The sequence below is a fragment of the Physella acuta genome, unplaced genomic scaffold (genome assembly GCF_028476545.2).
Source record: "Physella acuta isolate Inbredline_101_S28 unplaced genomic scaffold, ASM2847654v3 ptg000118l, whole genome shotgun sequence".
Classification (NCBI taxonomy): domain Eukaryota; kingdom Metazoa; phylum Mollusca; class Gastropoda; family Physidae; genus Physella; species Physella acuta.
Window position 1 is genome coordinate 675,001 of NW_026731638.1, and position 12,662 is coordinate 687,662.

At 36.4% G+C, this 12,662-nt stretch overlaps 2 protein-coding genes across 3 annotated transcripts in view; both read right to left on the reverse strand.

Moving 5' to 3' along the window:
- The window catches only part of LOC131934860 (uncharacterized), a 5,218-nt gene extending 585 nt beyond the window's left edge, over positions 1–4,633 (reverse strand). The window contains exons 1-3 of the mRNA XM_059291005.1: positions 4,578–4,633; positions 2,799–2,870; positions 1–974 (exon numbers count right to left, since the gene is read on the reverse strand). The exon at positions 1–974 is cut by the window's left edge and continues 85 nt beyond it. Coding sequence (XP_059146988.1) covers positions 1–974; positions 2,799–2,841 — 1,017 coding nt within the window. The 5' untranslated portion in view covers positions 2,842–2,870; positions 4,578–4,633. The remainder of the gene's footprint in view (positions 975–2,798; positions 2,871–4,577) is intronic.
- A 1,216-nt stretch (positions 4,634–5,849) lies between these two features.
- LOC131934863 (uncharacterized) lies at positions 5,850–12,252 on the reverse strand. Of its 2 annotated transcripts, none has more exons than XM_059291009.1 (6): positions 12,105–12,252; positions 11,616–11,740; positions 9,359–9,539; positions 8,195–8,243; positions 8,008–8,102; positions 5,850–7,683 (listed from the first exon to the last, which is right to left on the reverse strand). In XM_059291009.1, exons 1-6 carry the CDS (start codon positions 12,160–12,162, stop codon positions 7,631–7,633), a joined length of 561 nt encoding a protein of 186 aa, XP_059146992.1. In that variant the 5' UTR covers positions 12,163–12,252; the 3' UTR covers positions 5,850–7,630. The 2 variants fall into 2 exon arrangements, with proteins under 2 accessions (XP_059146992.1, XP_059146993.1); XM_059291010.1 differs by having other exon boundaries at positions 5,850–7,896.
- Positions 12,253–12,662: the final 410 nt, after the last annotated feature.

Here is a 12,662-nt window from a genome sequence, read left to right on the forward strand (position 1 = left end):
GGCTGTAATTGTTGTAAATGGGGGCGGCTCAATAGCTGCAGGTTCAGGGGAAGTGTTGGCTGTAAGTTTTGAGTATGGCGGCGGCGGCTCATTAGCTGCAGATTCAGGGGAAGTGTTGGCTGTAAGTCTTGAGTATGGCGGCGGCTCATTAGCTGCAGTTTCAGGGGAAGTGTTGGCTGTAAGTGTTGAGTATGGGGGTCGCACATTAGCTGTAGGTTCATGGTTAGATTGAATCAGACGGAGATGTTTTGCAACAATGGCTGTTAGTGGTAAGTGTTGGGGCGAGGCATTAGCTGCAGTATCAGTGTAAGATTGACGCCGACGGAATAAACTACTAAGGTAGGCAGCCGGATCATTAACTGCGGGCTCAGGGGAAGATTGAGGCTCACAGAGATATTTTGCAATGTCGTCTGAAAGTGCTGTGTATGGGGGCATACTGCCTGCAGATTGAGAAATAATCTCAGTGCAAATAGTCTCAAATAATTTTCTCATTTTTCTGTCAACACGAGGACGTTGATGTTGAAGAAAAGCCTGAAAGTACATGCCTGCGAATACCAATCTCAATGTGTTGTCTCCAGGTGTTTCGATTACAGATCTAAAGACACTTTCAAGGGACGGTGCAGGTGGGGATGTTTGCAGCTGCCGTATGATTGACTGAAGGATGAATATTTTCCTCCGATTTTCAATTCTACGTTCAACCCTCCGATTTTCAATTCTACGTTCAACCCTTCTTTTAAGCTTTTTAACACTTTCTCCACAGCATACAACGAAGAAGCAACATAATATATAAAACGGGCCTAAAACTGACATGAGTACAACTGCAAATACATTGAGGCGTTCGGGTGCGGGCTGTGTTGTTGAATATCTTTTTGGTTGAGATATTCTTGATGTGGTTGATGCGTTGGAATGGTAGGGACTTGTTTGCTGGATAGTAGATCGGTCCGTCGCTGGCTGCTGAGCATTAAAAATATTGTCTAAAAAAGAAAAAAAAATAATTTTAAAATGTTACATTACAATAAAAAATCTGACTTATTTTGATCGCAAGTATGTACAACAAATTGATTTCTAGGCTTTTATTGTGTTCACAATATCTGACTGATTGTGGAATGGGGCAATTATTGTATCTCATTTTAACCCACTTTTAATTCATTGATTTCATTCAAATTTTCCGGATACATTCTTCGTAGATGGCAAAGCGATATATATATATATATATATATATATATATATATATATATATATATATATATATATATATATATATATATATATTCGGCGAGGGCTAAAAGATGACCGCGAGTGAAATTCTCCCTATTTGAGCTATATTACGAAAAAAACTTTTGCCGAACGAACCCCCTTTATACTTCGTGAGGTTGTAGAAGAAAGCTTAAGGGTGTCAGAAAAAACTCGGCTTTCTTTCATATACGCTTTGGTCGCTAAAATATATTAAAGATTTCATGAGCAACCGAAGCTTTTATGAAAAAAGGAGTTAAGTTTTATTGTCTTAAATTCAGTGCATTTAAAAGCTTGTCGCTATATAATATATTCTTTTTTCTACTTTTTAGTTATTTTTTATTTACGAAGTCAACACGACTAAAATTACTTGCTTTAAAACACCATCAGTAGCTTGCGAAATCAGACGATTATCTGCCCCGTGAAAGCTGCCGTTCGTGGCCATATTTTACAGACGACAAGCTTTGAATTTTGTTTTTTAACACGTTTTTCTTAACTCAGCTTCGCGTTTGTTTGTTTGTTTGGATGTTTGTTGTTAAAATTGACATCGAAAATTAGCCCACTTCTGATTGCTCTATAGACCTGAAATTTGGCATGCATGCTACTTTCGCCTAACAATTTCAGATGCAATCATAAAAACTAGCAATTAGTGACCGTAATTAGCTTAATTTAATTACGCCCCAAGGACCATAAAATTGAGGACATGATTTCTAAAGATACCGACAAGACTGGAGGCCTATTGACCCAGTTACTTCGGCCCCAATCGATGTGAGCGCGCTGGCCGTGATCGTATAGTGGTTAGTACTTCGCGTTGTGGCCGCGACAACCCAGGTTCGAATCCTGGTCGCTCAAGTTTTTAGTCCGTGTATTTATAAACACTTTTTTAAAAACCACGTTTTTCCTGTGTAGCAACGGACTAAAAAGGAGAAAATAAAATACTTAAAAAAACTTTTTAAAAAACCACGTTTTTCTTGTGGACTAAAAAGTAGAAAATAAAATTTTCTTTTGTGCTTCCTCGAGCTGTGCAGGTTCTTGTGATGACTGACAAAAAACGTGGGTCGGGCAGATGGGTCGGGAAATTTGATGGTGAACGTACCCACGTTTTTTGTCAGTCATCACAAGAACCTGCACAGCTCGAGGAAGCACAAAAGAAAATTTTATTTTCTACTTTTTAGTCCACAAGAAAAACGTGGTTTTTTAAAAAGTTTTTTTTAAGTATTTTATTCTCCTTAGATTTAAGTAATTTAAAATTGTATTATCTGCCCCTAATATTTTAGCCAGATCAAACGGCTCTCCTAACTAGTTATCTCCCCTTCTATTATTGAATATAGTAATCTATGCAGTGATATAATTGTGCTATCTTCCCTTAGTTTCGAAGCCGTTTAATTAATTTTTAATTGCTAATTAAACATGTATTGTCAATGAAGTGAAACGTTTCTGGAAATTTTGAACAAAACGGTGTTATTAGAAGTGGGACAAAATTGAGTTACAAGATTTCCCACAAACCAACAAACAAACAGACTTTTCGAATTAAATAAAAGCTTGTAAAAACAATGGGTCAGTACCTTTTAAACAAAGTATTAAAAGCACTAAAATGATGGAGTTCATTTTTCTTGATATGATGTCAAACCTACAAACTGGAAGTAGATGAATTATTGCAAATGTATTAAAAAATAAGAAAATAATGTACATATTTAATAAACCGGGAGTGATCTCCCCAAAACTTTCTCGAATATTCTTATATAACTTGGAATATAGACATGATTTTTAATTACTTAAACTTTTAAAAATAGAATAGAATCTTATAGAAAAATGAATTTGCGCACCAAGCGAACGCCAAAACAAAATGTGCATAATAGTGCGTAATATTATTAGTACTTTATAAATTTACATGCGTTTTTTTTTTAGAAATAGGAAATAGCGTAAATTACTCAAAATTTGACAGAAGGTAGAGATATAGATCTTTTACTTACATGTGAAATTTCATTTATCTATCCTAAATAGTACTCAAGTTATAGGCTTTTGAAAAATTCAAAGTTGAAAAAGTACCACTTCCGGTTATCAGTAATCGCTCAAAAGTTGATACGGATCTACGATTTTTATAAAATACTTATATATGAAATTTCATCAAACTAGCTGTAACGGTACTCAAGTTATCGTGTTTACACACAGACAGACAGACGCACACACACACACAAACATACGGACAAGATTGCTAAATTATGTTTTTCCGTATCAGTGCGGTGTAAAACGTCGAGATTTTTAAAAATCTCATTTTTTTTTGCACGATTACAAGACTTTATCTATTCTTCGTATATACGAGAAAGTAAAAATGAATAAACGTATCACGCTGTCAAAAGAAATATTGGTCCATGGGGAAATTATATTGAAATTCACCTGTTTATGTTATCTCGGCATAAGGCAGGAGGTTGTGGTCGGCACTACACCGAGCTTCCATAATTTCCCCTAACGTGAGTCAAGTACCCAAACTGAGTATGTTCATTGACACGGATTCGATCTCGAAACGTTCGGGTTAGTAGCTGTAAGTTCTATTTTTCGACGACGGCGACCTATAACATTTCATTTTACGTAGAATGAAAGCCTTAATGATGCTCTAGAAAGATTTTTAATGAGTAAAATAAACGGTTTTGAACTCTTCATTAGAAAGTATGAAATGCGTATGTAGAATTCTACTAAACACTTTGAGTTGACTGGACGAGAAAAGGTGAAGATTCCTATACACGGTTTGTGACGTAATGCATAATATCCTTTACAGGTTATCAAACAAAATCCATTTATCCGTTGAGAAAATATTGGATATTTTAAGTTGATTTGAAGGGCTCGGTTGAAAATGTATGTAAGTTTCATTTTTACTTTCTCGTATATACGAAGTATAGAGAAAGTCTTGTAATCGTGAAAAAAAAATCGAGATTTTTACAAATCTCGACGTTTTACACCTCACTGATACGGAAAAACATAATTTTGCAATCTTGTTTAAATGAATTAAAACCTGCATATTTTATAATTTTTCCAAATTCTCCCTTGAAAATTTAGATTAAGAGGTAAGTATTCAAGTTGTTTAATTTTATAAAAAGCTGGTGAAAAAAATAGTTATTTCAACATTTTTTTAAAAACGTTGAACTAAAAACTTAAGTAGGCCTATATTTTCCACCGAGTCGTTTAATTGTACAAGTCGATGACAAAAGGTCTAAAATTTATACACATTTTCTGTTAAAAAGTACATCGTGTGTAAAGGATTTACATTAAATTACTTAAAGACGTATCTTTTGTTATCTACCTATATGTTCGGTAATATAAGACCACAACAAAAAAACATGACCTACGTGTTGACGGAGTAAACCAGAGTGTATAACGTCACGTCTTCAAGAGGTAACGTCACGGATGACATGGGATGCATGAGTGTAAGATCTGTAGTGACTTACACATTGATGTGAAGTCTAGCCAGCCGTGTCTCTGTTGTTGTGTATGCATATACAGTCGCTTGTCTTTGTGTGTATGTAAGTGGCGTCGCTAGGTAGGGTGTCACGCGGCGCGGCACTTCGTGATATCAACCCCCCCCCCCCCCCCAAGAAACAAAGTATATGTATGTGTGTGTGTATGTGTGTGTGTGTCGGCCTACACGTACAGGCCAATAATTTAAATGTATGCCACATACTGGTGCATGTATGTGTATAAGCTTTAATCTCTGCAGACTTAAAATAATAGTAACTATGTTTATCTATAGTCTGAAAATTTTTCATTTTTTTTTTTTGCACGAGTGTCATGCCCCTAAATGGTTTCAGCCTGTCTGTTCCGCACCCCCCGCCTCTGGTGTATGTACTTGTGCGCTCGTATTGATGCAAGCAGTTGTATTTGTATTATGTTGGTGTAAACGTTTAATTATGCAGTATAATTTATTGTTCTATATTCTTGTATTTGTGAGATTGTATACTAGTATTCACGTGTATTTTTCTTTTGTTTTTTTGTGTGTATATTTGCTCAACTCGAAGTAAATCTTATTTTGTGATAGTATCAGGTTTAGTTTACATACGTGTTTTACTCACTAGTTTCTGGCTTGCGTTCAACCAGCTATGTTTTATTGTTAATCTTTTGGTAACTTAAAAATTAATTCAGCTTGAATTAAAAAAAAAAGAAACAAAAATGTTGATCTTGTTTTGTAATGATGATTGTCACATTGGCTGGGGATTAGTTCCAGAAGAATAAAGTATTACGTTTAAACATGTTATGAGCCATATGATTTGTTGATTCAAACTTCAGCCTGCTTTTGTTTCTGGATTTGCATTCATAGCCTTTATACATTTAGAAACAATCTACAAGCAGCAGTTGTTTGATTTTGGAGATGTCACACGAATTTTCTTATATGCTTTAAGCTTATCTGCCTCTTTTGTTACTGGGTCTAACTTTGGGTCAACCACATTTGTGATTACTTTATAGTGCAACGACAATTGGAAAACAGGTTAAGATTTAAATAGTTCGGCAGTGGTGTTTTTTAATTAATGTTTGTGTTAAATTAAAATAAGAACGATAAAAAAATATTGCTTTAACTCGACATAAATCATATTTAGAAAGCAATAATTCTTTTTTCGACATTTCTTTTTGAGATTTATTATTAATCTACAAACAAGGTTTTCGCTAAGACTACCTATAACTTTCAAAAGAAAACAATACAAAGTTTTGCAATTTGTAAACCATTTACACAATTTATTTTGCATTTGATCTATAATTATCTGTTGGCGAATATATATCTCTACTCCACTGTCTTACACTATCATTCAATAATCTATGTCGATGGATAATGAAAGTAGGCGCAAATATTAAATAGAAAAAAAAAATGTGTTAAAATTACTATATCCAAGATTACGACACGCTAGTATGATTTTTTTGGAACAAAATGAAACAGTATGTTTGTGAGTAGGTGTATGTAGGTGTGTGTATTTGTGTGTTACAGCATGTGTGTGATAGCATCAAATGATGGTCATGCTGCGCTTGTAAAAATGATAAAACACTTCCGCATCCAAGTTTATATTAATACAATACCGTTTCAGGCACAAAAACTGACATTCATATATGTGCAGACAACGACATTCTTGAATCTTTGCCAACTTCCTGTTTGATTTTATCGGTCCCAGTCCTGGCTAAGCAATAAGTTCTTCCCGGTCTTACAAAGAACGTTAAGTGATAAATGCATCTCTACTTAAACAATACTACTAAATTTAAATGTTAAGACATCTCTACTTTAAAAAATACTACAACGTTTAAGTGTTAAAAATATCTCTAGTTAAAAAATACTACCAAATTTAAAAATTGAAACATCTCTACTTAAAAAGTACTACAACTATTAAGTGTTATAAACATCTCTAGTTAAAAATACTACCATATTTAAGTGTTAAAAACAAATCTACTTAAAAAATACTAAAAAATGTAAGTGTTAAAAACATCTCTAGTTAAAAATACTACCAAATTTAAGTGTTACAAATATCACTAATTAACAAAATACTATAAAAAATAGTGTTAAAACATCTATAGTTAAAATACTACGAAGTATTAAGTATTAAATGCATCTCTACTTTGAAAAAAGTTCCAAAGATTGGTGTAAAGAGCATCAGTATTTTACAATGTTCTACCAATGTTTAGCGTTAAATGTAGCTCTACTTTCCACTATAACTGACAGTGATCCTAAAGACATGAAAAATTTCAGACTGGAAATTCATGTTACCAATAGAGGCAACTCAACTTTTGTTTATTATTTTGAAAGATCCCCTCCTCTATAAAATAAAATTGTCAAAATGACACCTCAAATAAAATCCAAGACTGCAAGAAACTAAAAGATCTAACGACTAGTTGGAACTACACGAAAAACAAGAAAAAAAAGTTATTACAATTTAGATCTCGATATTATAACTTCCAAAACTCAAATAAGTTATACAGTGAATATTCCCAGATATAGTCACCCCACAATTGGAGAAAGTACGTGTTGTGAATATACAGCTGTTGTCAAAAACCTACGGTCGAAACACCCATAATCTAAGAACCTAAACCCATATTTTTTTCTATTGCGACCCAACTAAGCTTTCAACAATCATTGTTTTATAATTATAAATATAACTGTAATAAAATGTTTTCGCATATTTCAAATATGAATGAATTAAGTGACTTTTTTAAAACACACACTCTTATTCAGTCACTTCAAACAATAAATCTATATATCACAGCTGACTCGAATTAGCCTACACTATTTAATACAATGATAATAATAAATTATATATCATATAAATCGATTTTTTAACTATTTTTAGGATAATATATCATAATAACAATGGCAGCTGGATGCGGAGTATGATGCTTAAATTTGTGTGTGCCATCTTGTATCCTCTACTTATCTCACTCCATTTGAATCATAAAAATATGATTGACCTTTACCCGAGTCACCTATATATAAAAAAAACTTTGAACAATTGTTACTTTTGACAACCTTGGTACATAGAGTATATATTAATATTTGTATATATTTATTACACACTTGATATAAATTTTATTTCCAAACAGCTACAGGTATATTTAAAACAAATGGTTTATCATATTTTATAATTAATCAGCCTTTGATTATCCTGAAGGTGTTGTTAGACTGCTAGTTCCGGAACTCTGCAAATAAATACGAACATAACCTTGTCAGTGCAGACTCTAAGAATTACTCCCCTTCACTGTATCTTAATATAACGACAACTCGGTTGAAGAAGAAATAAAATAACTTACTCCATAGCACACACATAAAAGCTAAGGCGATAATGATGTAACACACATCCTTCCAAATGATGTAATATTTTTTTCGGATACTTAGGTCGCCACCACTAAAAACAGTTAGAAAGAAAGGCAATAATGTTGCAATAGTCAGTGAAAATTCTATTAAAAATCAACCAACAATACAAAACATAATGCTTACATTGTGATGCAGGTCCCTGCTCCATCACACAATTTGAGAGTGGCTTGGGCTGTGATATATATATATATATATATATATATATATATATATATATATATATATATATATATATATATATATTTATATTTATAAATATTTATATATGTGTGTGTGTAAGTTGGTGTGGTTAAACTATAAAAAAATTGAAACGGTAAAGTTATTGATGGCTTAAATGGGTTGAAAACTGTTTAAAATAATGAAGCTACGTTTATTTTTGTTAGTTTAGTGTTTAAACGTAAAATCTTAGAGATATTATTACTTTAGTAAAATGGATCAGAAATTTAAATTACAACATAATTGGGATAAAACAATTCGTTTTAAAAATTTTTTTGCTGCCAGAATTACTGCCTTTATGGAAAGTACAGCAACGGATCAGAACACTGGTCACGCACCCTTATCGTGTAGAACATCCCTCCCCCAACTGGTCAATTACCACCGTCACCCATACATTACTTCAGATTACTTAGCTAGCGGTTAGCTACCATTATGGTAATTACTCGGCTTAATCAAATATTTATGTAACATATAAACTGTATCCTGCAAACCCTCGGGCCTTCTATAGACTCAGTTGAAAGAATTCGTAATAAACTGTTCTTTATTTCATTAAGCATTTTATAGAATACAACATTACCACAACCCTAAAGATAAGAGTAATTATCTAAGACTTAAAATTTGGGTAGGTGTATTAGAATGATTACTTTGAGTGTTAAGGTTTGGTTTGATTATTTATAGTCATTTGTACTGTCGTTTTTTAAGTCTATATTTAGAAAACAAAACAAGAGATAGTGCTTAATTACGTTTAAACATGGTGAATAATGTCGGCCTTTAAATAATCAGCGAAACCAACAGCATGGTGTACGCACAAATGCTATCTGGAAAGTATGGAGTTCGAATCTCGTAATCAAAGACGTCCTTGAGACTTCGAAGCCAGAATACATTTACATGTATTTATGTGTGTTTGTATTCGTATGTATGTCCCCGTCTGGGGTTGGGCATGTAGGTATATGTATATGCATAGGTATGTGCTTGTGTGTATTTGTTGTGTTGTGTGTGTGTGTGTATAGTCGAAGAATTTTCCTCACGAAGGTGAAGGTTACAGACAAACAGCACATGTAGGAGTCTCACCGTTGTTCTTGAGCTTTTGTAAGCTCCCTATGGGCGCGGCTGCCAGGATTGAGTACTCCATACTGCTGTTGCCCTGAGCCTCCTTTATCTCATGGGACAGAAGGTACACCTTGACCTCGGCGCTCTCGGAGATGTCTTCGTTTAGCTTGCTGTGATTGCGTTCTTCGATGGTCAAGAGAAACTGTAGACGAAAGTAAAACGCTCAAGTGCCATAAAGGCGGTAATATATTGTTTGTTTGTTAACCTAAAACCGTCCCACGTGCATATTTAGTAACGGCCGGTGTGGTCTGGTGGAAGAATCTCCGCATACTAACTCGAATGATAAAAGTTTGGATCCCGTGGCTGAGCTATCTGCTAACCGAAATGCCCTTCATTTATAACCCGGGTGGTGAGATGAACTGAGAGAGTGGTGAGATGAACTGAGATGAACTGAGCCAGGTGGTAAGATGATTGAGCCAGGTGGTGAGATGAACTGAGAGAGTGGTGAGATGAACTGAGAGAGTGGTGAGATGAACTGAGATGAACTGAGCCAGGTGGTAAGATGATTGAGCCAGGTGGTGAGATGAACTGAGCCAGGTGGTGAGATGAACTGAGCCAGGTGGTAAGATGATTGAGCCAGGTGGTGAGATGAACTAAGCCAGGTGGTGAGATGAACTGAGCCAGGTGGTGAGATGAACTGAGCCAGGTGGTGAGATGAACTGAGCCAGGTGGTGAGATGAACTGAGCCAGGTGGTGAGATGAACTGAGCCAGGTGGTGAGATGAACTGAAGCAGGTGGTGAGATGAACTGAAGCAGGTGGTGAGATTAACTGAGGCAGGTGGTGAGATGAACTGAAGCAGGTGGTGAGATTAACTGAGGCAGGTGGTGAGATGAACTGAGGCAGGTGGTGAGATGAACTGAGATGAACTGAGCCAGGTGGTAAGATGATTGAGCCAGGTGGTGAGATGAACTGAGAGAGTGGTGAGATGAACTGAGAGAGTGGTGAGATGAACTGAGATGAACTGAGCCAGGTGGTGAGATGAACTGAGAGAGTGGTGAGATGAACTGAGAGAGTGGTGAGATGAACTGAGAGAGTGGTGAGATGAACTGAGATGAACTGAGCCAGGTGGTGAGATGAACTGAGAGAGTGGTGAGATGAACTGAGATGAACTGAGCCAGGTGGTAAGATGATTGAGCCAGGTGGTGAGATGAACTGAGCCAGGTGGTGAGATGAACTGAGCCAGGTGGTAAGATGATTGAGCCAGGTGGTGAGATGAACTAAGCCAGGTGGTGAGATGAACTAAGCCAGGTGGTGAGATGAACTGAGCCAGGTGGTGAGATGAACTGAGCCAGGTGGTGAGATGAACTGAGCCAGGTGGTGAGATGAACTGAGCCAGGTGGTGAGATGAACTGAGCCAGGTGGTGAGATGAACTGAAGCAGGTGGTGAGATGAACTGAAGCAGGTGGTGAGATTAACTGAGGCAGGTGGTGAGATGAACTGAAGCAGGTGGTGAGATTAACTGAGGCAGGTGGTGAGATGAACTGAGGCAGGTGGTGAGATGAACTGAGGCACGTGGTGAGATGAACTGAGGCATGTGGTGAGATGAACTGAGGCAGGTGGTGAGATGAACTGAGGCAGGTGGTGAGATGAACATATGCAGGTGGTGAGATGAACTGAGGCACGTGGTGAGATGAACTGAGGCATGTGGTGAGATGAACTGAGGCAGGTGGTGAGATGAACTGAGGCAGGTGGTGAGATGAACATATGCAGGTGGTGAGATGAACTGAACCAGGTGGTGAGATTAACTGAGCCAGGTGGGATTATGAAATGAGCCAGGTTGTGAGATGAACTGAGGCAGGTGGTGAGATGAACTAAACTAGGTGGTGAGATGAACTAAACTAGGTGGTGAGATGAACTGAAGCAGGTGGTGAGATGAACTAAACTAGGTGGTGAGATGAACTGAGGTAGGTGGTGAGATGAACTGAGGCAGGTGGTGAGATGAACTGAGGCAGGTGGTGAGATGAACTGAAACAGGTGGTGAGTTGAACTGAGCCAGATGGTGGAATGAACGAAGTCAGGTAGTGAGATGAATTATACCAAGTGGTGATGAACTGAGCCAGGCGGTGAGATGAACTGAACTAGATGGTGAGATAAGCTGTGCCAGGTGGTGAGATTAACAAATAGCCGTACATCAATAACTGGACATCAAACGTACATGCTGACATCAAACTAACAGGTGGACATCAACCAAACTAACATTAAATAGTATATATCTACCAGGGCTGTTTCCGATCTTTCGTCATCAATGTATGGTACAGAGATATTTAGTCTCATCTTGCTCATATTGTCCAAAGGGTCAACAAAAAAGTGGGCTTTCCACTTGTCAAGATTATCACCTAAGGCTAATTAACAAAAGTTGATTTGATGTTAATTAAGAACAGCAGGGCTTAATGAAGAAATATAAACAAATGTGGTAAATGATATAAGTAATAATGACGGGGGTGGGGAGGAGGTGTATATGATCCGGTGAAGGCTAATAAACGGGGAGGGGGAAGTAATTAGCTGGTCGTGTAATCAAGGTGTTAATGAAGTCTGGCTCACTTCGTTTTCAGCGCACGTGCAGAAAATGGCTCATTCGGCTCACAGCAAGTGTGACTCGACAACAAAAGAGCCCATTGTATTGCTTAAGACGTTGTTACAGCGAATGTGTTGCCCCAAACCAACATTACATGTCACACAAAGTTAACTAAACAAACACGTCTTTACCTGAACTGATAAGACCTATGTTTAGAATGAGGAGCAAGTAAGAGATAGAAATGTCCATCTTGACCAAGTGACGTCAGTTTACTTGAAGCAAAACTTCAAGACCCTGCTTATACAGCTGTTGATGTAAACATAGGCGTCAACCGGAAATGTACTCGCCCAATCAGAGAGCGCAACTGTGCGAAATACAGATACCATAAAAAGTGTGCACTACAGTTTTAAAATTTATGAAATTAAACTTCGAGTTTACACTCTCGCGTGGAGAGTATAATGTATTGTAATCGTGCACAAAATATAAATGCGATTTTGACAGTCTTCGATGTTTTATATCTCGATGCTTTATAGTATACGGGAAATAAAGAATGTATTTGAATAGTGCCATAAATCTAAAACGTGATTTTGTCACAATTTGATTTTATACAACCTTCGGAGTTGGAAAATCTTAGTTTTTCAATTATGTCCGTGTGTGTGTGTGTGTGCGTGTTTGTATACATATAAACTCATCACATAACCAAACACTTCACATAACAAAATTCTTCATATCACAAAACAATTAATACA